At 39.3% G+C, this 25,584-nt stretch overlaps 1 protein-coding gene across 2 annotated transcripts; it reads left to right on the top strand.

Moving 5' to 3' along the window:
* The first annotated feature begins 125 nt into the window (after nucleotides 1-125).
* LOC106926544 (DNA-binding protein SATB2-like) lies at nucleotides 126-25,547 on the top strand. 2 transcript variants are annotated; one of them, XM_088014040.1, is made up of 12 exons: nucleotides 126-1,193; nucleotides 6,362-6,610; nucleotides 9,380-9,559; nucleotides 11,790-11,916; nucleotides 12,752-12,875; nucleotides 15,186-15,288; nucleotides 17,358-17,414; nucleotides 17,510-18,042; nucleotides 18,119-18,340; nucleotides 18,879-19,031; nucleotides 21,844-22,035; nucleotides 23,358-25,547. In XM_088014040.1, the coding sequence occupies exons 1-12, from the start codon at nucleotides 884-886 to the stop codon at nucleotides 23,985-23,987; spliced, it is 2,880 nt and encodes a 959-aa protein (XP_087870166.1). In that variant the 5' UTR covers nucleotides 126-883; the 3' UTR covers nucleotides 23,988-25,547. The 2 variants fall into 2 exon arrangements, with proteins under 2 accessions (XP_087870166.1, XP_014857018.2); XM_015001532.2 differs by having other exon boundaries at nucleotides 127-1,193; nucleotides 17,358-17,408.
* The last annotated feature ends 37 nt before the right edge of the window (nucleotides 25,548-25,584 follow it).

The raw sequence follows: 25,584 nt of genomic DNA, 5'->3' as shown, positions 1-25,584 counted from the left end.
CATTATATTTGTGTTTCTCTGAATGTCGTCCCTTTCCAAAAGAAAATCCTCCTGACTCAGCACTCCTGTGTTAACCTGTGTCTCTTATGGAAATATTGCGTAAGATCAAAAAAAGGGATGTTTTAAGCGGAAATATCAGGTTTCTGAAAAATATATTCATTCTGTACTTGGTTGGGGCTCACTGCATCAATGCGGCGTGGCGTGGAGCTTGTGGTTCTGCTGAGGCATTTGGAAAGCTAAGGATGTTTTGACGTCATCTTCATCTCCGCTTTCCAAAATGAGTGAGAAAAATTATTTTTCACGATATTCTAGTTGTTTTTTTTGTTGTTTTTTTTAGATGTACATATAGGTGTATGTTAATGAGTACAAAAGAATACATTACAAAAAAATGTCCGAAATTAAGAGGAGCTGACTGCACAAAGGATTGTGGGAAATATTGTATTAAGGAAACAGAAATATGAACATTTCAGCCTGTATCCAACAAAAGTGGTGTCAAGGAAATTAAAGTATGTTTTATGGTTTCCCATTTCACCAGCAGAGGGGACAAAGTACTCCGTCTGAGAAGCCGAGATAAAACTTCTAAAAAATGGTCAAAACTTCAGTATTTTCTTGAAAATTATGGATGTTCAGTCAGATGCACCCACTTCTAATTATACAGTATCAAGGTGTGACGTTCACATATTAATCACCTTCCATCATATTCTCTCCCCCCTTCCTCCTGTTCTCCTGCCATCACAGCATCTGGGACATTAATAAGCTTTTCTAAATCTGTCATCACATTACTCATTTATGGTTTGAAATAATAAAGAAGCGCTTCGAATTCCTACAAGATCTCAAGCTAAACATTTACTTGGTGCTTTTTTTTTTTTTTTTACTTAAAGGAATGTTGTTGTTTTTCTTGTTTGGAAGGAAAAAAGATGCAGTTGTTCATACATGTTGTTTTGCCTCAGGATTTCCCTCCCTCCACTTGCTCCCTCCCTCCTTTCTCTACATGTGTCATTTTACATCTCCTTACCCCGTCGGCAGCAGCAGTCTGCCCTTGTCACTCCTCCTCTGTGCATCTCCTGCTCTGCGTTCTGTCAAGAAAAAGGGGGAAACGTTGGGAAATTCACATTTTGTTTTCAGGCTGGATTCACTCGTTTTCACAAATGGATGGAGTTTGTCGCCCGGCGTGCACAGTGACTTCCTAAAAAGTGAGTGAGTCTTTGCTGGAAACTTTTCTATCAGGCGTGGAATTGAGAAATGTGCTTGTTTTTTTCTTGTTTTTTTTTTTATGAAGCACATATGTGAACTTTTAGAAAAGCCTGCAAAATAAGAATTATTCCACTTACTTTATGGCAATATTCTGTTTCTTTCTATGTAACTGCATATGGATTGAACCTGTTAGGTGTTTTGACAGACATTTGTTATCATTTGGCAGCTGCAGGCAAATGCATCATGTTTTTTTTAGATGTTCTAGATTTCAAAACAGAAAAAATACATATTGTATTTTTGTAATCAGTTTTTATTATCTTATTAACACTTAAATGGTTGGTTACTATACAATACCTACTGTCTGCTTCTGGTTGACACATTTTCAAAATTTAAGAAAATATAAAAGTTAGATGCTGTGTTTATTCTGAAAATATGCTTAATAAAGCTTAGCATAAAACAGAGGGGGGTACAGACAGAGCAATACTTCAAAACCTAAATAGTCCTAGTTTTAAAGGAAAAAAAGGGGGCCAGTATGGCAATAAATAACATTTTGTCCAAAACTTGACTCGAGTGAAGAATATTTTATAACAAGATAAATTGTTTTTACTCAAATTTACTTAAAAATGTGCAATTTAACTTCTAGAAACCTGAATATGTAACTTTTTTAATGTCAACAATCACTTACCCATTAACCGCTCCCCCGTTTAATCCTACAATTGGTTAAACGCAGCTGCAGCTAATAAAATTATTAATATGTCTGATTAAGCATTCGTCTAAGCATTAATAATTAGTCGTTTTGTTGTTTTTTCCCCTCTCACATTAGGATTACATTGTGATTTCAGTGCTCCACTTGGCACACCTGGATCAAACGGAGCCATTATTAGCTTGATTTTATTAGCCGCAGCTGTGTGTTTTTGTAGCACACCGAGCTCTGTTTTTATTTGGCGCTGCCTCTGGACTGACGACGACCATACAGTGAGTGATGATAAGCATTTATGTATGCCGGATTTTATACAAGCACATGAACATTTAGGAAGCGTAGTAAAAATATTAATTTGCCTTAAATTAGCTGTTATCATTGACTTTTTCTCTAAAAATACAGATTATTTCAAGGGAATTTGATATTTATGGAAAAACTGGTAATTTGTTTTGATTAATTTTTCAAGGTAAAGTAACAATGAGACTAATGAAGCTTATCGCTTAAAAGTGCTTAAAATTGCTTAAAATTCTCAAACATATATAAAATAAAAATGTCAAAAAGCTAGCATTTAAAAGCTAAGATGTTTTTATAGCTTTGCTTTGAAACGTTCACGGTTGAATCACCCAAAATGACCTTTTTTTTTTTTTTTTTTTTTTTTTTGCTAGAACAAAAAAGGATGAACTGTGGCATTTGAAATACGTCATTTAAAATAAGAATATGAGTAGACTATGATATATAAGTGAAATATAAGAATTTGGTCAGTCATTCCAAATAAGTTAAAGTAGCTTATTAGGGGGAGAAATGCTGAATTTTGAAGTGTTTTGATATTTGTTTCACCATATCGGCTATATCCTATTCTCTTTTTCATAAATTCACGTGGATGCAGTCAGCATATTGATATTATTTTCATTTAAAGTAGATATATGCTTGGTGTGTGTAATTATAATTGATCCACAGGAGAGCAATAAAAATTTTCTAGTTCACTAATCTCATCTAATAACTGATTCCAATTCTAGAAATTTCTGTCTTGGCTATTTTACCAACTTGTTTGTTTGAATTCTCTGAAAACTTTCCTACCAGGTTTAATTAACCTGCTATCCAATTAAAATCCCTTTTAAATCATCTGAACTCACTCAGGAGAGATTTCATCAGACCCAGACCCCCGGAAAGACCCTTAAACCTCTGCTACACACACTTTGCATTAAACCCCTGTCTTAATAAATCAACTTTTATGTGCGCTTTGTCAATCAGCGGCTACCGAGTGCATGACATTTGTCCTCCATGTGCGCTAGTAAAGTGAACACAGTCTGTGCTGGGAGTGTGTGGTCTCTTGAGCTGTACACCCACCTAATATGTTGCTTGAAGTGGGTTTTATGTGCGTTTTAGGCCGCCCAAAACTTAAATCAAGGCTTTCATTCTGAGTGTTTATTCAATTAACATTTAAATAGATAGTAATTAAGTTGAAAATGTAAGAAAAATAAAATGTGAAATGGTCCTTTAGTGTTTCTTTTCTTTTTGATATAGGCTCTCGTAGTTCGCCTTGCTCTGCATGTTTTTGGGTCCCCTCACGAATGACTCAAGCTTACAGCATTTTTTTAGAAATTTCCAGAACATTTTCACCCAGACAAAAAAAAAAAAAGAGTGGCAAAAAATTCTGTATTATTCTAATGCGTGTCATTGATGGATTCCATACCATCTTATTCAGCAGTACTTCCATCATTGTGTCAGACGTTTCCAAAGAAGAAGGCTATTTTTCTTTTTTTTTTTTCTGACCTCTTAAAATTTTTTACGACACTCCTTTTAATTCAAGTTGCATATTTATTCCTCATGCAATAGCTTTCCTTGTGTGTTCTTCAAACACCACAGCCATCCTTCTTTTTTTTTTCTGTTCCCACATTTTATGTCTCCCTCATTAATGGCTTGATAATTGCTCTCGTTAGAGGAGGAAATATGAAGCAGGGGAGAGGTGGGGGGGCTGAAGGGATGGGAGGGGGGTCGGGGGCGATTATAATCCATTACCCCAAATATTCCAAAAACGTGTTTATTAGAAGCAGATGAAACTCAAGCTGAGGGAGCACTTTGTATGTCTGAGCTGCATCAAACCTTTCCTGTGCTGTACTAAAATGCATATTTGAGGGCATTTACTGAGAAAAAGTAAAGGGTGGGTGAGGAGGGGGGGGCGATGAGTTGACTGGAGAAGATTTTAGATGTTTTTTTTTTTTTTTTAGGCTTTTGGTGGAAGGGTTCATTAAATCAAGATAAAGGATTGATGGGTGAATTAGAAAAGGCAGCGTGGGATGGACAGCTGCACCCAGAGGGACTCTGATGGGAGGAGATCGGCCTCTCGGTGATGCAACATCTGTTGTGGAGAAACATAAGAGGGAGGACATTTTGGCCACACACTTGACTACAACGTGCAACTAAAGTGTAAAACTCAACTGTAAAATGATCATTTGACTATATTTAGGCATTTGGGAGCAATGAATCAAAAAACATGTATTTGATTCAGAACGGAGAGCTTTAAATACGTTTATTTCAATGTAATGATTGAGGATTGACTCCCTGGTCCTCTCTTCAGCAACTCCTGCTGAGTCTGGCTAGTATTAACTTTGTGTGAGTTTTGAGCCCAGACTCAAAATTGCTGTCATTTGTGGAAGCAAAACAGCACAAAAAAAAAAAAGGGAAAGAAGCGTTTAGTTTGTTGTTGGCCCTTTGTTTCTTTTGGGTTTTTTATTTTTATTTTGATTGTTAAAGAAATGTAGAAAATCTGACTTCTGTCAATTCTAGACAGTTCAGGTATAAGACTGTCACGGTCTTATATCAGGTTCAGCAAAAGAAGATATGATCTAAAATTGTTCCTATTATTGCAAAAATAAAATTTACATCCAGACATTTATCTTTTGTTGCTGCAAAAACTGAAGAAACAACAAGCACCACTAAAAGTAATCATATTTTGGTAAATGTGCGTTTTGGGCAGAATTTGTTTTACTTTTCTGCTCTTTGTAGAGAAATGCAAGTTTAACAAACTGTTATTAGCCGGCTAGTTGGGCTTTCTGGTTTGTTAGCTAGCCGGATGCCTGCTGTAGTTTTAAAGTTGCTTTATAACAATGAGTGATGAGTTGCGTTCCTTTAGTTTCTGCATCACTGCATGACAACTGCAAGTGACCAGAATGGGTAGTATCCCCTTTCTTTTCAGCCAGCTATCTGGCAGTGTGCAGCAACAAGTGCGGCTTCTTTGCCATCTAAAAAGTAGTAAAGGTCAGAGAAATACTGCAGTTTTGTAGTTAAAACTTTACAAAAATTGGATGTTTTGTAAAGGTTTGTGTCTCTGCAATGAATAACAGTAAATGTTGGCCAGTATTTTCCATTCACATTACACGGACTTGCAACATGCTACATTAAAATTTCATTTCATACAGCTTCATACGCCATTTGATTACATCTTTAAATACTTTTTTGGGAGCTCTCAAACTATTAAAAGCGATTTATAACTCATTTTGCAAATGCGGCTCATTTAGCCACTTCTGCATCTGATTTAAACATCATTGTTTAATGTTTCTTTTAACAGAAATTAAGTCGGTCAGAGCAGAAAGCAGCGTTATTTTCAGGTCCTGAAGTCAGATTTAGATCTCATTAATTATTCCAGATGATCATAAGTTGTAAATCCACCTTTTAAAGTATCTTGTATTTTATACTTTTACAGGAAAAAGTTTAAATCTTATGCCCGAGTTCCAACAATTTGAGTTTTCTAGAAAGTAAAGAAAAGCAAAGAAAGGCATGTTTTGATGAGTAGTTGTTTAGAAACAATGGAGGAGGGAAAAATTGTTCAACTCAGGTCTTAGATTTCAATAAACTGATACTTTCAACAAAGATTATTGCATTAAAAATTCATATACAAATACTTTTGGGTAAAAAAAGAAACAGCTTTATGGATTTGATTTCTATCAGCAGGATTAGAAACTTGGACTTCGGCGATACTGTGTGCAGGTTGAAGCTAAAAGAAATCCTTCCAGAAATGTGAAGATCAAATACAGAGACTTAAAATGACTCCTTGAGCTCAGTTGTATTTATTTGTAACTACAGTGCATTGTTATAATATTCCGTCCACGCCTTAAACGCCTTCACGTCTTTCATGGTAGCCTGTTGTGTACTCCTGTGTCTAAACAGAGGATAATAAACAGTTCTGTATTTAGTCTGCTGTGGCCGTCCATGCCTCCTTTTTCTGTAAATAACTAAGATATTGGTTGGTTGTATTGACTAAAAAAAAAAAAAAAAAGAAGAAGCAGAGTAAGATTATATATCGTCTGTGAGTAAACGTATGAGCAGTCTCATGTCACAAGTGACGGTTCTGCATATGCTATTAAATCACGCTGGTGTTTAAGTTTTAAGACTGTCCCTCATACAATGGCTGTAATTATCGGGCCTTTTCTCGAGTTACGACCGTAGATCTTCCCCTTTCTCCACCAGCGTCCTACACCGTGCTGGGCGCTCCTTTCAAAAGTTATCCTGGGATGGAGCAGTGCGGAGGAATGGGAGGGGGGCCGGAGAGCCCGGACCTTCCTGACCGAGCCAGCCCGGAGGAGAGGGGGGCAAAACCCGAGAGCCCGGCCTGCAGCGGACCCCCACAGTGCAAGATGAGCCGCCTGGAGGTGAACGGCAGCCCGGCTAACCCGCAGATCCAGCAGAACGGCAGCACACCACTGAGACCGCTGGGAGGTAAGGTGGCAAGGATTCCACACAGAGACCGGCACGAACATCTAAATATAATATTTTTAGATGTGAAATTCTCTTGTACTTGAGCATAAGCAACAAATCAATGAACCACATGATAAATTAATATTAGTGCAATAATCAACAGCTGCTGTTAAGAGAGATGCTCACCTTTTAATATCGATGAAAAGCGTTTTGAGAAATGCCTCAAATGTTTGACACCCAGTATGACCCAGTTAGTTTGAACTAAATGCCACTTTTGCCTGTTTTCCCCATCTAAACACTTTTTTTTAATTTTTAAGTGCAATTTTGGTTACTGAAACTTCATAATCTAATTTACTTAGTTTCAGTTGTTTTTATTTTGAACATTTCAAATGTTTTCCAGTCCCAGTAAGGTATTGTTGTTCTTTTTAGAATTTAAAGGTTTTTTTGTCTCTATACTTGCATTAATAAGCCATTAATATAATATTAGCTTAAAATAGTCTCAAAATAGTGTTGTTTATTGCAATTCTAAAACTTCATAATCTCCTTAAATTATTGTTTTTAAATGTTCTTTGGAAACTAAAGTTGTTTTGATCTTTGAGTGGGTATACTTGTAATAACAGACCATTAATATTATCACAATTGTTAAAAATTATCTCAAAAATAATATTATTTTATTGCAATAATTTCTGAAACAATTTATCGTCCAGCAAAGTTAGTTACCGTGACAGGCCTGTTTGGCATGAGGACTGGAAAAATGACCGGAGAACTACATCTGCATTTGCTACACTATGTCCAAATTAGAAAAGTTTATAAAGGAGTGACTGTGTATTTCCTTTTAAAAGTAAGAAAGGAAACACATTTCACTGATTGAATCAGGCAAGGTTTCATATTTAGTGTTGTCAGAGAAAAGAAACTCATGTTTTTGAACAAAGTTTGAAACAAAAGCAAAATTAAATGCTGTAAATGTTTGACTAGAAATTATTATCTAGAAACTCTTATTTCTGACTCTGTCAGGTAAAAGTGATGATACTGATGTAAAAGTCAAATATACAGAAAAAAAGCACTTTTTTTTATTCATTTATTTTTTATTTACCAGGGCAGAAAATTGACCAGAATACACACATAAAGCCCTAATCTAGAGAACATGATCATGCATCATTACACAAACTATCTGTTCACACACGGACGTGTTCTGCCGCCGCCTCCCTCCACCCTTCCACCGAGCGGTCTGGTTATTGGCCGATGGCGTGCCTGGTGCTGCTGCGGCTTTGGCTCCGGCTGATGTGTCCCGTTCTCGTCAGGAGAAGGATTGATTGCTTGCTAATTAACAGCTCCTGTGGGACAGACTGGTGGACTGGATGGGTGTGAACTGCTGCACAGCTCTTCGGCGCTCTTAGTGCTTGCCCAAAAAAAAAAAAAAAGGAAAAAGAAAAAACCCAAGTCCGGCCCAACGCACTCTGAAACCGGTTGTACCGCTGGAGTTGTGGCGCTGCTCCTGAGTCCTGGATGAAGTGCTTTAATAGTGGTTCTGGAAGCGAGTTTTATCCCATGTGGGTTTTAATATGTGGTTGAAGCATAAATGCAGTTGTGCAACGTTACGACAAAATGCATTCACACAGTCGTCTCCCCGGTTGTACAAAAAGACCACCAAGCTGGCTTCCTCCAGAAACATGGACTGTACTGAGCAAACGACACAAACACAGAAAGGGCGACATTAGTGATGACTTCCGGAGAAATACGAGTCACAAGTGAACTTAAAATAATCTGTTTTCTTGTAGAGGATAAGTGAGCCAGAACCTCTTCCTCTACATATACTGCTGGATTATGTTAGGAAAAGATGCAATACTGGTGAAGGTTGTGATAAATTTGAAAAATGCAACTATTTTATAGCCTTGCTTTAGATACTTAGACATTTTCAGCTGTTTCTTTGTTCAAACATGGCTCAAGATGATGCAGAGCTTCAGTATTTAAATCTAAAATCTAAAATGTAGGTCTGGATTTGACTAGGCCATTCATGCTCATGAAGATGCCTTGCTCTAACCCCCTGTGGTTGTGGGTTTAGTTTTGTTTGTCCTGTTTAAAGGTCAACCCATCTTCTCTGACCGGCTTCGCAGGAATTTCACAGAATAGAAATAACCTTTATTGTCCCTCAACGGGTCAATTCAGGTGAGTCAGCAGTAAAATTACTAGATTCACAAAAGCAAAAAAAAAAACAAAGTACAGTCAGGGCTAAATTACAGAATAAGAAAGTGTCCATAAAAAGCATGATTCTGCCACTACCATGTTTCATTGTAGAGATGGTGTGTTCAGGGTGATGTGCAGTGTTGGTTTTCCAACCCCTCAGCGTTTTGTCCGTTGGCAAAAAAAAAAAGCTTAAATTTGATCTATTCTGGCTTGAACTTCTTTTGATGAGGCTTTCTGGTATTATGGATCTGAACGTTTCAGATTTTTCTTTGTTGGAAAATTATTTTTAAACACTTTTTCTTTCTATGAATCTGTCACTGAAAATTGAAATCTGTGCTTGCAACGTGATCAAATCTGAGGATTTAAGGCAGGACAAAGTGTTTTATCTTACCTTTTTCAAGTCTGCTGCAAACACTAGAATAGAAATGGCTTTATTGTCCCACAAAGGAGAAATTCAGGTCAATTTGTGTCCCTGGAATCTTACATTTGGCTCTTTAAACGTTTGAATTAAAGACTTAGAATGTGGGAGAAAATGCAATATTTCCTTTAAAACGTGTTAATTTCCTATTTGTGAAAGGTGTGTTCACCTGCCTCTTCTCACGGCAGGTTTGATGATCCCCATCTACTGCGTGGTGGAGCACGCAGACACAGCCGGCGACTGCGACAGCCGCAGCGATCGTCACGCCGAGTTTGTGCTGATCCGTAAAGATGTGCTCTTCACACAGCTGGTGGAAACGGCTCTCGTTGCCCTCGGATACTCGCACAACTCAGCGGCGCAGGCTCGAGGTAAGTCAATAGAAGTTACAAATGGTTTTAATTTTTTATTTTTTTAAAAAATTTTTTTAAAGCTTGTACTAAAAGATGTACTAAAACTAGTCATTAGGACCATTTTTAGCACCTGTTCCAATAAAATGTTATGAGTTTTTTTTTTCTTAAGAAAGCAACCCCAAAGTTTAAATAAACTCCATTGCAGGTCATTTCTGGCTTTTTACAAAGTAACAAATAATGAAAAATAAAATTTTACTGATGTTTTCAGTCATCCTCACTTAAATTAAATGTAGCAGGAGTGTCCAGCCATCATGATGCTTTATTTTAAAAAATTACAGCTTTTCTCCCTTATAAGTTTGGCCCTACTGTTTTTAGCTGCCTGTACTTTGGCAGCATATGAAGTTTTACCACCAACATGCCAGACATTAAGTGGCCGTCTGCTCAGTTTATCCACTTGAAAGGAAAACAGTTTTTCCTACCACTGTGTTGTTGCTGATGAGTAATTATTAACGAAAGCGGCTGAGTTAAAATGCGACTGTTTCCCAGATGTGCTGGCTTTATCAGACGACATGAAACATGCAGGGAAGGTATTTTATAGATAAAACCTGTCTGCTTTCTCTTTGCTTATCTCCTCTAGCAATTCAGTCGGGTCTGCCCACTCGGCATCATAATGGCTAACCCCAACAATAACCTTATGTCAGACAAACACCACTTTTTTAAATTTTTTTTTATTATTTATTTCTCCCCCAATCAGTCTGAGATCCAACCTGATGGTGTTCAATTTGTGATAAGGAAAAGCCTACAGACACGTGCACAGGGCACACACACATAAAATACAGCAGTTTGACATTCCTGGTGTCCCGTAAACACAGGCCACTCTAACCAAGTGGCCAACGCCCTGCGACCCATCCCCCCTCCCCCACTGTCCTTCACCTCTCCTAAATAGCTAGGTTTTGTTCTGAAAAATAAGCCTTTTCTTTTCAAATAAATAATTTTTGGCTGGAGTCTCGCATTTTTTCCCCCAGTGTGGTTGCAACCAAAATTATACAGAGTCTCTTCTATTTTCTTCTGTGATTGAATCGCATCTTGCAGGGTTCTGACTGGATGATTATTTTTAAACTCCTAACAGATTCTCACTGGGATTTTCCTGTAGCTGCACAAAAGAAGCCATTTCTTTTTTGGGGGGGTCATAAGGGGATTTATAGCCGCTTCTGGTTTTTATATAAGCTGAGGTGACAAATAAAGGTAATAAAACCAAAATAAATCTCACTTAAGACCCTTATTTCTAATGAGTAATGACCACAAAGGAAACTATTTGTCCTGAACTTTTACGTAAAGCTGCCCAACATTCCCACTGGAGGCTCAGTGAGCCGCTGAATGAGCAGCTCCAAGAGAAACCAAAACTACCTGAAGATGTCCATTCATCATTGTCACGATAAATTCCTGTTAATGTTTAAAAATTAAAGCTACCCGTATTGTCAGGATTGTTCGTTTTATTACTTTTTTTTTCAAGGAAAGTATTAAAAAATATCAAATCAAAATATGTATTTGATTAAATGCAAGTTGGTGATGAATTGCATTTTATTTGACTTGTCCTAAAGGAGAGTATTACAAATGTTTATTTTTAAAGAGCAGTATTTATTTGCTGTATTTGGTCATACAGTTACCAAAAATAGTCTTAACAAATCATTCTTGTCACTTTTATTGGTCTCGCAATTATACCACAAAATATTGTGATAAAATTGTGATAAATCCAAATCGCCCACCCTTGGGTTTGAGCGTAGTACAATCCAACACTGCCCTTCCCCTACCTGTTGCTGCACCTTGCCTGCACAAAGACGGATTTCCAGGCGCTTCTCATTGCCAGTAATGAGAAGCAGATATGGTGCAGACAGATGAAACCTGCTCACATTCCAGGTTTGATTCACCCCTTGATCTTTGTGCTGATTTCATATTTCTCCTCTGATTAATCAACTAGAGTCCAAATAGACAGTATTTTTGTTTCTGTTTTCCTCCTTGCAATTAAAAGAAGCATCCATGCACACGCAAACAAGGCCATACAAGGCTACGCAGTCTGTGTTTGATTTCTGGAGATCCTAATGTGATTAGGTTTGTTTACATTTGCACTTCCAGTCGAGGGTCGGTCTGAGGCCAGGTAAGCGTTTGGACGACGCCAGGCCAGGACAAGCACGTTCCGACTAAAGGAGATTTTTTTTGAGACTTGAGCTCCACTTGTGTTTTCTTGTAGGCATTATTAAAGTGGGACGATGGAAGCCGATGCCCATCCACTACCTGACGGACGCTCCAGAAGCAACAGTGGCGGACATGTTGCTGGATGTTTACCACATGGTTACGCTGCGGATTCTCCTGCACAGGTCAGCTCACTGCAGGGAAACTGGGTTAAAGTTTCAACTTCAGCTATCAGGGAAAAAAACGGCCCCTCAGACTGATGGTGCCTCCACACAAACAGCCTAAATTGTTTCTCCCAAAAGGAAAGGAGTTATTTTAAAGATCAGGAATGACCAAAGTGGAAAATACATGATTTACATGATTGAAACATGTTAATGATATGTGGATCAGTAGGCAACATTGGGCTAGGTTTCCCTGGCCCTTAGCCCTTTAAAAATCAAACAGAAATCTAGAAGCTTGTTGTCGACTGTAAAGTGTGAAGTTTCTCTGCAATTTCAAACTAAAAATATTAGTTAAGGTAAACATCTATAGTTGTATGCCTTAATGTTGAATTTCCACCTAGTTTGGATTGGAGAAAATAATTTTAATAATAAAGTCCTCTCAAATCTTTTAAAAAATAATTTCATATTTGACTTATACCAACCTAAAAATAGGAAAAGTTTAAATAATTTTAAAACGTTATGTTGACTGTATGTTCAATTCCTAAACATATTAGAAAAGGTGAGACGGTTTTGCCATAACTTTTAAAACTTGACCAAAACGAAGATGAACTCAATCATTATAGTAATTTGTGGTACTTGTCTAAATTCTTGGTCGAGAATAGGACAAGTTTTAATTTGGTTTTATGAATAAAAAGTAAAATTTAGGAACAAGATCTCTCCCAGTTACTTCAACACAAATATCCTGAGCCCCATTTTGTGATTCACCAATTAAGTCTCCAGCCTTTTTTACTAATTTAGGAACTGTGTGAATGTGAAATATTTTTTCCGCGTCAGCTCCAAATGAATATTTTCGTTGCAGCTTTTCTCGGCTGGAGGAGCTGCCATCGGAGCAGTGGACTCACGCCACAGTGAGAAACGCGCTCAAAGAGCTCCTCAGAGAAACCAACCAGAGTATTTTGGCTAAGGAGTGTCCCCTCTCCCAGGTATCTGCTGCAAGACCACACTACACTCTAGACGGGTGCAAGAAACAAATAAAAAAAAATCAGTTCGGATATTGCATTCCGAGGCAGTGGAGTTAGGTTTCGATTCGCACAAATGTGCGAGCAGAGATAGCCAAGACGCTGCTAAGTATTTTCTCTAAACACATGTTTCATCATCAGTTCACCACACACTTAGTGCAGTATGTAATCTGACTCAGTCACACGCGCAAAATATCGATACCATCCCATGGGAAAGGATGCAAGCACGCACACCTCAATTATCCTGCTGCTCACACACACCCTGCAGTCATTAGCCTCCAGTGTGTCATTTTGACTTGTGATTTATACACAAGACTTAGTCATGATGTAATTAGTGATTAGGGGAAGCGTGTGGGTGGTGTACATTCGCAGCCTGACTCATGTGAGTTTTCATCTTCGGCATTTCCCATGTTGAGTTTGTGCGTCCGCTGCTCTGCGGAGGTGACCACAGGTTATATTAGGAAGGGAGGGCAGTTCAGTGTTAATAAATCAGCAGCGAGTCCCAAAATACCATCACTCCCAGCAGAAATACGCAGGTGAAGTGGTGGCAAAGATGAGTTTTGGAGCACTGCAGAGTGACGTCCTGTAAAGAACTGTAAAACAGATTCGCTTTCGTGGGAATGTATTCACGTTTTGTCCCTTTACAACCGCAAACTTGATTGTTTGCAGCGATTTCGTGTGACAGAAGTGCAAACAATTGTTGCTTGATTGTAAAGAGGAAAGAAAATGGTCCAAGAGTTTAATTCATATTCTGCCCTGCTGAGGCGGTACTTTAAAGATACGACTCCGTCAGGTTTGCAGATGGAGAAACTGAAAGGTGCAAAATTGATCAAACTCACTCGGACTGGATGGAGAACATCGTTGAACACCAGATTTTTTTTTTTAAGATTAATCACTCATCCTTAGTTGGCTTCAATTTAAGATGGTGGTATCCAAAACTTTTGTCATGTGGGACAAAATCGTCAAGTCAAAACTATTTAAGGGCCAAAGAAAAGATTTTTTTACATTCTCATCAATGAGCTGTTTAATTTGCCTGTTTTTGGTGGAAAAGGGACGGATACATCAGGTAGAACCGAAACCTAAAGGTTTTTTTGACGTTTACCTTCGAAGGAAAATATCCAGTTTGCACATTTTTTTGGAGGGCTCTATTTTTTTTTTTTTTTTAAGGAAACAAAAACAGGAACAGTCTATTCTCAGAAATAACAGGGTTTTGGTTGCTCTTTGTTAAATACAGCAATTGTTTTCAAACAAAGTTAACCTAATTAAATGCAGATTTGGGTGCATCAAAGTCTTTTTCTTTCTTGAGTAAAAGTCTCTGGATAAATGTGGTCCTATTTACTATGAAATTAAAGACGAGGCAAAAAAGCTTACTCGTAAAAAGACAAATACTTTGTGTTGCCGCAAATGGCCCTCTGGGATGCACTTTGGACACCCCTGGCTTAAAACTTTGACTGGTCCATTCTAACAGATGAATCTGATCTAAACCAGTACGATTAGTTGTCCTGCAGAAAACCCTGAATGTTTTGCAGCCTCTGTCAGGTTTTCCTCCAGGGTCGCTCTATGTTCTTCTCCATTCGTCTCGAAGCCAACTCTGATAGCTTGCCTGCTAATGAAAGCAGTCGCCCCCAAAGCATGATGCTGACACCGCCATGTTTTAGTTTTGGAAAGGTGTGTCGAGTATGATGTGCTCATAGGCCAGAAAGTAAAATTTCAGACCGAGGATTTTCTTCCATGCATTTGCCGTGCCCCGTACGTGGTTTGTGGCAAAAGGCACTTTTTATTGCTTTCTTTTTGCCCCTCTTTCATGAAAGACAACTGTTTGTCATGACTTGTGCTCTTCTTGTCTGGTCTCTCAGTTTAGTCGAAGCTCCACATTTGTGCCGTAATCTTTCCATTTCAGATGATGGATGGAGCAAGACTGTAAAACATTCAAAGCTTGTACACTTGAAATAAACAAGAAGTCAATATTAATGAATTATTTACTTAAAACAAACTCCTGTAGCTTGCTTAAAATGCATTTGTAAGTTAATTTTGTCAACAACATTTTATTAAGGTTGAATGCAAATGCATAGCGCACACTTCATGTTTTTATTTGCAAAATTTTATGCTTTACTTTTTGTTCGCTTGTCTCAACTTCATACCTTGACGTTTCTGGATGCAACTTGACAGAATGGCTGAAATTATCTGAACACAAAGCACTGCAGTCAGCTTCATTAACCAATGACCTCAAGCTAATGTGTTTTCCTGTTGGTTTGTTTATTTTTTTCCCCTAAGAGTATGATCTCAGCGATTGTGAACAGTTCCTACTACGCAACCGTCTCCACCTCCAAATGCCACGAGTTTGGGCGCTGGTACAAGAGATACAAACGCTTCAAAGGTAACTTTAAACCCATACTCTGACTTTACATGGTTAATAAAATAAATTTCATCACTTTCAGGAGGCAGACGAATGTCAGAAGCAGGTTTCCTTTGGGCTTTAAAGCACTACGTTAGCCTCTGAGGTTTCTGCTCCCTATGAGGCAAATCCCCATTTTTCATCACCACACAACGATGTTGGAAATGTTTGGCATCTGTCACAGTCAACAGCATGCAAAGATTTACCAGATCAGTTAGTAATTAGCTGCAGTGCTTAATGCCATTTGAATTCCTGTCTCAATTACAGTTGTAAGATGTTTTTTACTAAAAGCTGTCTCAAGAGAAAATGGTTCTTTTATGTTTCATCAGTTTCAGTAAAACTAAATTGTTTATGGTTACCCGATGTTGCAGATGACCTCATGTAGTGCACAACTAATTGTAAGAGTTCTTCTATAAAACGTTTTTTTTCCAATTGGGTGAGCTTAAATTTTTTTATTTTATTTTTTATTTAAATAAACCTATGAATTTAAGCAAGATGACCCTATATACGTTTGGTATAGATCTATTTGGTTTATACAAAAGTTTTAGTCAAAAGTCTGAACCATAATATCAGATTTTGAGGACTTTTCTTGACCTTTTAGCTCCTGATCTTCTTGACAGCCACATGTGGTGTGCTCTGACATCAACAAGATGTTGTTCTCCACGCTGCTGCCCCAAACTGAGTCCATTCTCAGGAAAGCAGGAAAACGGCTGAATGTGAAAATCCCAGTAAATCATCAGCGTTGACATGCTCAGACCACCCCGTCTTCCATCGACAAGCATTCAAAATCCATTTTCCACCTCATTCTGCGGCTCAGTTTGAGTTCCAGCAAGTCATCTTCAGCATGCCTGTATACTATCTTGATTGGCAGATTCACTATCTTTGATAATAATGACATTCCTTAAGCGATTTGCAAAGATAGTCAAACTTCTACTTAAATGATTACAAAATGCTCTAAATCCAAATCCACAAAACGGCTTCAAACGTTAACGCCAAACAACTCCACACCAGATTAATCCTTTATTTTGGCACTAGTTTCTTTTGTGTGTGTGTTTTTTTTTTTTTAATATGTTTGTTCTCTCATTTGTCGTGTTTGTTCCCTCAAAAGCTGTCTCCCTACCGTCACGTTAGAAACTTTGACAGTCTGCCTCCCCTGCACCTCAGCCACCAGCAGTGTTTATACAGCTTTTTTTTACTTAATGAAACCTCCTAAAGACACTCAGACACTCTAAAACCGACACTTACCGCTTGTCATGTCTTAAGCTAATAACTCACCTGCCCAAGTGCCTTCATTCTCCTGATGTTTTCACACTCCCCTGTCCACCCCCTGTATGCATATGAATATTTACCTCGGCCTTTACGTGCCGGCTGTGCTGCATGAGACGTCCGTCAGCGACGGCTCTCATTAGGAAGGAACTGTCACACATGGTTCACATTAACGTCACCCTTAATACACATGACAAAACTAAATGCTCTTAACTCCTAATGGAAAACAGCAGTGCCTCCCCCCCCAAACACACACACGCAGTCTCTCTAAACCAGCAAACACCAAGAGTCACACACATAAAGGGAAAATCTGATGCCCTGCCAAGATGTATCAAGTTTTTAAGTTGCCAAATTATAGAAAATGTGACAATAAATGCAGAAAATGACCATTTAAAATATAAATGTATATAAAAAGTCAAAACTGTACAAACAATATGTACATTTCACATTTAACATAAAAATCTCCTTGTCTGTAACCTAAATTTTGGCTAATGTGTAGCTTTAGCTTTATTTCAGATTTACTAAATTTTAGCATTTTAGGCAATAATATATTTCTCTTATTTAAAAAAAGGAATTGAATTACTTGTATCTTTTCGTGCATTTGTAAAGCTGTATTAAAATGTGCAAGTATTTGAATAAAAATCTGTAGAATGTGACACTTTTTTTTTAAATTGGGTTCATTGCATGTTTCTCAGCTGCTGCAACTTAGAAAATCAATCAATCTGGTTGAGAGCAGTTGTTGTGGATTTGATTTAAAGATTTGCTGTTCTGTCATGGCCCCCCAGGTGAATACAACGAGAAGATGTGGCCATCACTGGAAAAGTCGGACATAAAAGGTATTTGTACGTACTTTGTCCATATTCAGTATTCACAAGTTCAACCATTTTTTTTTTCCTTCTTTGGAATGGAGTGTGATTTTTACTGTGTGTTTCTACAGTGGAGAGGGATTTGGACCTGAGCATCCTCAACCACCGTCCTCCACCTCTGCTGCCGTCTCCCGGTCATTTGGCCACGCTGGGCGCTCCGGGAGCCCTTCCCATCAAGAGCTCGCTGGGTGACGCTCATTCCCCCCCTCAGCCTCACAGTCTGCCTCATCCTGCCGGCCCGAACCACCCGAGACCCCCCCTCCGTCCGCAGGCCTCAACTCTGCTGGGTCACGGCGGACTCCTGTCCCCCCAGCTCTCCCCACAGCTCGTTCGCCAGCAGCTCGCCATGGCTCACCTCATCAATCAGCAGCTGGCGGTCAGCCGCCTGCTCGCCCACCAGCACCCTCAGGGAGTCAACCAGCAGTTCCTCAACCACCCGCCCATCTCGCGGACCTGTAAGGTGTCTGGGCCCGCTGCTGACCCCGGCCTGAGCTGCTCGGGTGCTGAAGTCTCCTCTGACATCTATCAGCAAGTCAGGAACGAACTGAAAAGAGCGAGCGTTTCTCAAGCCGTGTTTGCCCGCGTTGCTTTCAACCGCACGCAGGTAAGAGTTGCTGTTCTAGATTTAAATCTGTCGCAAGGAAAACAATTTTATAAAATGAAGCTGGATCCTCCTGCAGGGGTTGCTGTCGGAGATCCTTCGGAAGGAGGAGGACCCTCGCTCGGCCTCGCAGTCTCTGCTTGTCAACCTCAAGGCCATGCAAAACTTCCTCAACCTGCCAGAGGCCGAGCGAGACCGCATCTACCAGGAGGAGAGAGAGCGGAGCACCAGCACCAACCACGCCACCACCCACATCTCCAGCAGCAGCAGCAGCAGCAGCAGCACAATCAGACACACACAGGTACACACACACACGCACACACACTAAAGTCTGTGAAGAATTTTTTTTCTTCTAGCTAAAGTTACGTTAACTCAACATGTATCACATTATATTACATTGCAACAGCAAATTTTAATATTTTAAAATATTGAATAACTTGTAAGTTAGCTTTGTCTTATTTCAAAACTAACTTGGTAGGTTTTGGTCTATGTGTAAGTTAGACCAAAAACTAACTTAGAAGTTATTTGGGAGCAAAAAATAGGAGCTTGTTTTAAGTAAATTCCTTAACACTGTTGAAAATGTACTAGTTATAAGTAAAATAATCAACCAGTAGAAGATATTTTTTCAAATATTATAAGTTAAGATGGTTTTTTTCCACTGGCAAATTATTTCAAATATAACTATTAATTTTTTCATCAATATTAAGTTTAAAACATACAAATTTGACAAAATATGATCATATTTTAATCATTTAAAACTGTACGTGTACGACTCTTTTTACGTGGCTTTATTTATTTATTTATTTTTATCTTTTTTTAAATTTTCTATTCCTTCCCAGACTAAATGCACCATCTCTGGTCCGGAGCTGCAGCTGAAGCTCGACTCGCTCGCCAACATCACATCAGGGATCTACGAGGAGATCCAGCAGGAGATGAAGCGGGCGAAGGTCTCCCAGGCTCTGTTCGCTAAGGTCGCTGCTAATAAGAGTCAGGTCAGTTCCAACAAAAGACGCCTCCACACCCCTTGATGTTACTGTGATAATCCAAACACGCACAAACACCAGACTATCTACAAAAACTCAAGTCTAAACCTGTATGAATGGTTTCCTGCTGCCACAGAATCTCCAGATAAAAACAAAAAAAACAACAAAACATGAACCCAAAAATATTCAAAGCTTAAAAAATCCGAGGCTTCTCTGATTCAACTTAAACATGTTTACACACATTAAACTTCTGTTATACAATCCTGTACACAGACACACAGAAACACTAGCTGAGTTGATCATGTTTGAAGGAGCTGATGAGGTGTGTGTGTGGGCGTGTGGGGTATCTGATTACCCGCTGTGGCATACCATCATGACTGCATCCTCCGATAAACAATGCGGGCGATCAAGATCAAAGCGCAGTCTTGCACTGGAGACGGAGACAACATCAGGAGGGTTCAGAGTGAAAATAACAAATCTCTGCCGATTCTCTGTGCGGAACAGACATATTTTCATAGCTGCAGAAAGAATCTGAACAAAACATCTAAAAAAAAAAATGCCTGAGAGTTGAAGGATGAGGCCGTAAAGGAAGCAAGACACGGATGGATGATTGGTTTAGTAGCATTAATTCATAGGATGAAAGCTGCTTGTTATACAGTTGGTGACAGATTCTGGGTCAGAGGAAGCAATCTTCGCACATTCTCAACACTCGACTCGGATTCTGCTTCTCTTCTAACCTTTACCTTGGGAATAGCATTTGCCGTTGTCTTGTAAGGTGTTGGGAGAGTGCTAACAAGCTGACATGGACCACAAGTTTTGTTGAACTGAAATTACCTCATGTCACGAAGCAATACAGAATAAAAAATGGTGTATACAATTTAATATTTTTTCTCGTAAGGAATTAATCGGAACACCCGTACATTCATTCTAGCTTGGTCTCTAATAGTGTTTAGATTCTCTCCAGATTCTCCTGACTGAAGTGAAAATGAACATTATAATATCCAAAATATGTCTGAGGTCTTCAGGAAGCAGCTTATGGGTGTGTTAACGGCTTTTCTGTCTTGGTACAGAAAGTTGCCTACAAATGGAGGAAGTCTGAAGCAGGTTTATCCTGAAACCAGGCAGTAAGATGCTAAAAGAGGTTTCCAAAAATGCTAAAATGTCACTATGCACTATGGAACTTACAGAAGCACTTACTGCTGAGTCTGATGGTGCGTTCACACCAAACGCATTACGCGAGTCAAAAACGCGTCTGTCGCGTCAAGTTTGATGCGTGTACGTTTACACCAATCGCGTTTTGAACATCAGGCATGTCTGGTTAGGACCGTCTGATGCACTCGACATGTTAAATGCTCAACACACTCCATACAGTTCAAATCACGCCACACTAGACGCTTGAAACGAACCGCAACGGGCCCTCGACGCGCCTCCTCATAGACTTTGAATGTAAACCACACGCCTGACGCTCAAAGCGTGTCCAAAAACACAACCTATCTGGCAAAGCTAAAGCATTGAAAAAGAGAATTTCTTCCTAACTGTGAGGCATTGTGAGTCTCACTACCATAGAAACCACTGGACATAAAACATGACGTTCTTTTGGAGTTAAATATTTTAGCACCAGCGCGCCAAAATGAGCTGAAAACAATTTTATCCACTTCCTTCTGTTTCTGTGCCTCAGATCTGATGATGGAGACATTTCAGGTGACTCACGTCCATCATGTTTACACATCTGCTCTGACTCTCAACCTCAGAATAAGAAGTTCCTAAGTAAATCTGATGATATCAGAGGTACTTGTTATCAGACCTGTTGCCAATAGGAACTCACTGCTTACTAAGCTATAGCTGACTGGACGATCCAAACACCTGAAGTCCAAGGAGATCGTCTTATGGCTGCTGCAGGCCAGAGAGTCCTTGTCCTTATTTAACCTGGAAAAATGCAAAATGTATTCCTCGTGTAAACTTTAACTGTGTTTTTATCTCTTTAAATGTCTTTTATCCATTTCATGTTTTGTGTTTTAGGGATATTTGGCTCCACAACACTTCGATCTAACTAAAAAGATTCTATGTGTTCTTCATAAAAAATTAATGACTACAAAAAATACATCCATTATTCACTTTAATTTTGCTCTTTTTAGCCACTCTTTGTATTCATTCTGATTAGTTGGAGAGAACAGTATCAGTCGCTCGGAGGAGCTTAGAAATCTATTTTTGTTTTTTAGGACTATAGTGGTAAATTACCCAATTAGAAACTATAAAAAAATATTAATTTTTGTCTCAATTTGTGGTCAGGACCAAATTTAACTGCCACCAGAACTCGCCACAACTTTTAGTACCAAAGCAGTTAGAGGTTTCACAAACGTTTCATCTCTGCAGGTCCAGCTCACTTCATAAATATGCCATTTCAGAACAAAAGGAAAATTATATTAATTAAAAAGCAAGTGGGTTTTGTTTTAATATCTGATATTTCAGGAGTGTAATGTGAGGAAGCACAAACATGGTTGGCAGCTTGACACTAACCTATGATTTATTAAAGTGTGAAAAAGCCCATAAACTCAGAGGAGCTGCTGATTTTAGATGCTTTACAGAAAAACTTGGCAAGCAACAATTTTATTTGGTTTTGTAATATTAAGCTGTCACGAAAATGCTTCTGTTTCTGTTTTTGGTGTCTAGAAAATGAATTGCTTCAAAAACTTCCCAACAAGTCGCATCTGACAAGCACAGCACCGTTACCTAGCAGCCTCAGAAAGCGAGCGGCGATTTATTAATTTTTTTTATATTCCAAGGTTAAATGAATAGATTCTCCTCTTTCTGCTTGTTCTAGGGTTGGCTGTGTGAGCTGCTCAGGTGGAAGGAGAGTCCGAGCCCCGAGAACCGCACTCTGTGGGAGAACCTGTGCACTATCCGACGGTTCTTGGCCTTACCGCAGGTCGACAGAGACCAGGTCTACGAGGAAGAGTCCAGGCAGCAGCACAGCGACAGACTCCACACCGTCCTGCACATCCCTGATCAGCAGGTAAACCGGATTCAGTTTGACTAATACAAGCCAGAAAAATGCTTTCGGTTGTGCAAACTTTAAAAATAAATAAATAAAAAAATAGCTTCACTGTTAAAATCAGTCGGTTCTGTACAGAAAACATGTCTGCCTGATCCCACCACCTGCTTCTCTCTGCCACCCTCCTCTCTGTCATGTTTGTCCCATAACTCATTGAAAATAGAAGTGGTAAATGACCGGCCCACACATTTCCTGCTAAACACTCCTCCATCCCACCCTCTCCCCGAAACCAAAACGCTCTCCAGTCTGGCTCTAACCTCAATATTATTCAGAACACAGCCTGTAATTATTGAAGCTGAGAAAAAAGGAATTGCCATTATCTTTATTTAGGTCCTTTAATTTTGATGGACCACAGATTTATGGTGTTGGATTCCTGTGTTTGGGTGTGCAGGCCACCCCACCCTGTTAATAGGCTGTAGTAGTCTGCCTGTTTGTGAATTTGGGAGCTTAGTGTGCATGTCAGAGGTTGATGGAGGCTGGTCAATCACACTTCCTCTTGTTTTTGTTTCCTTTGACTCAGCAGAGGCAGACAACTCAAGCTGCTCATTTATTAGCGGAGGAAAAGTTTGAGCTTATTAAGCTTCACTGGATGATAAATCTTTAAAAAGATTCCATGAGAACAACTGAAAAGAGATGTATCAGGAGTCAGAGTAGAAACAGCAAATTTTGATATTATTGAGGTTTTTATCCAATGGACCAGATAACATCTTCAGTAAATCGAGTCCACCTCTGTGTAATTTAATCTGAACATAATCAAGCAGCATCTTGAAGACAAAGGGAGATCACTTTCCCTAAATCCTCAGGGGCCGATGTCCTTCAACTTCGACATGAGTCTCTGCTTCAACACACCTGATTCAAATGGTCGGGTTATGAGCAGGACTCTGGAGAACCTGACTGCAGACTGAGGAGCCGTGGGTTCATAAAGTTGTTTGAAATTCTGAAATGCTCGAATTTCAATATGGTGGTTTCAGGGTTTACAGAAAAGCCAAATAGACATATTCAAATGACACAACTTTTTATGAACTGAGCCATGCTGCGAGTTCTGGTGGAACCAGCTGCATGTTGTCTGGAAAAAAAAAAAAAAAAATCCTTGTACTACTTCCTGTCTTCATCGTCTTTGCTGGTTGTGACATTAGGTTGTCAATCATGTAACCCGTGAAGTGTTTCAGTTTTGCAAAGTAAATCCATTTCGATTTATCGTGGTTCCTCAACCTAACAGGAAAACGTTTTATCCAAAAAAACGTGTTTCTTTGACAGCTAGTTCTTATTTCTCTCTTCTGCAGCCTTTCCACAGACATCCTCTTCCTCCTCTAACCACTCCATCGCCTGTCCATGAAGAGCCTCAGCCCGTCGCCCTGATGCCATCGTTGCAGGGCCCAGAGGACATGCCGCAGCGAGGTTTGAGTCCTGGCCTGGGAGGCGGAGCGAAGAAGTCCAGATCTCGGACGAAGATCTCCTTGGAGGCCTTGGGGATCCTGCAGAGTTTCATCGGCGACGTGGGTCTCTACCCGGACCAGGAGGCCATTCACACCCTGTCAGCCCAGCTAGACCTGCCCAAGCACACCATCGTCAAGTTCTTCCAGAACCAGCGCTACAACGTGAAACATCACAGCCAGACCCGAGAGCCCGTCTCCGGCGAGGACGACCGGGAGAGCTCCAGCCCGAGTGAAGGAGGCATCTGCGCTGCCGAGAGCAGAGAGGAGGAGGCCCTGTCTCCTTCTGAGGAGCTCAGTGAGGACGGCAGGGCTTCAGTGGAGATGTTCAGAACAGAGCGGGACGTGAACGACGGCGAGGCGGAGATGGAGGCGGAGAAGGAAGAGGGGGACGATGAGAAAACCTCAGGACCACCAACTTCCTCTCTGTCTCCCTACAGCAGCGTGGACAGCCCCCACTCTGCCGAGCAGCAGAGATAACGGCAGCAAAGGACGCCATCGAGCCCCAAGAGCCTGTGAAGAACCACCCATCATCACTATCATCATCATCATCACTATCACCTTTACCAGAGCTGCTGATCAGAGCTCGTTAATATCTGAACAACTGTGGACAAATATTTATCCAAGGACTAATTGAAACGTGACCTGAAGGTATTATGAGAACTTTTGAGGTTGGACGTGGCCTGCAGAGGATTTTCACTTTTTTCTTTACCCCAAGTTAATTGAAAATCATCAAAAATGTAATTGAAATACCAGAAAGTTCTTATGGAAGGCATTGACTCATTAAGTTTGATGTTTTAGTTAGATATCTAAATATGAAACGCCATTGTTTTCAGCCAATTTGCTCCAACAGTTGTCTAAACTGCTGCTAAACCAGCCAAAGTAAATCCTTTCTACCATTTATTTTGCATTTCTAACTATTTAGTTTCTGTCACCACCCATTTTTAATCCAGTAATTTATAGATTAATATAAAATGATGCATATATGTTGTTGTATGCATGATTTCACATCATTTCTACCACTTACTCAGGTTATGTTGGACTAGTAAATCTGACAACTTTTCAGTTTAATGTTTTGTATCAGTAAGCAGGGAAAAACGTCAGCCCCAAACTTCAGCTGACTTTTTAAATATATATAAAAAGTCAGATATATATATAATTTGAATCATTCCATAACCCATGTCCTTTGTACGGGTGCATCTCAATAAGATTAAATATCCTCAGTTAATTTATTTCAGTAATTTAATTGCAAATTGCATTCCAGAATCTTCACACACAGGGTGATTTATATTTTAAGCATTTATTTCATTTAATTTTGAGTGGTTGAAAGTGAGTGAAAACCCAAAATGTGAGTTCTGCATAAAACTGCCAAATGATTTAAATACAGAAATATGAACATACTGACCAGAACGTCCATGCAGTTCTTGGTCAGGACTACTTTTGCATGAACAACTGCATCAATGCGGCGTAGCATTGATGGTACGCTGCATATTGGTCCTTTTTTTAAATTTCTTTCTTTTCTTTCTTTTAAAAAGAGCCATAGAAAGTCAACCATCATGTGCCTATCCAAGCTGCCAGTTGTTTAAAAAGGAAAGAATGAAGTGATTCAAAATTATCCCTAATTTTTTTTTCTTCCACTTAACTTAATAGCTTTGGGTACAGCTCTCAGGGTTGGCTGCAAAAGATGACGGAACCTGTTTTGTTTTTTTTTGTTTTTTGTTTTTTTTTTTTTGGCTATTTGTGGCAGGTTGGCAAGTATTCTTTATGCATTAAAATGTTTTCTGATTGGTCACGTTTTTCAAAGAACTGAATATTGGGTTTTCATCAGTTGCAAACCATAATCATCAAAATTAACAAAAGAAAAAAAAAATCACTTGAAATATGTTCATTTTTAGAGTGCAAAACTCTGATATTTTCAACGATGATATCCACTGAGATGTTCCTTTATTGTACAAAGACACTTTGACTGATCTGTTTGTGAAACTGTCACATAAGCCTCTGTTGATAATAAAACAGTTTCACAACATCACTCTAAGACAAGTTTTGGTTTCCTTTTTTTCAATTAAATTTCACCATT

Source organism: Poecilia mexicana, unplaced genomic scaffold (assembly GCF_051168715.1).
Source record: "Poecilia mexicana isolate PSO_F unplaced genomic scaffold, ASM5116871v1 scaffold_2, whole genome shotgun sequence".
Taxonomy (NCBI): domain Eukaryota; kingdom Metazoa; phylum Chordata; class Actinopteri; order Cyprinodontiformes; family Poeciliidae; genus Poecilia; species Poecilia mexicana.
The sequence above is the reverse complement of the archived record's forward strand: the minus strand, read 5'-3'. Positions and strand labels throughout refer to the sequence as shown.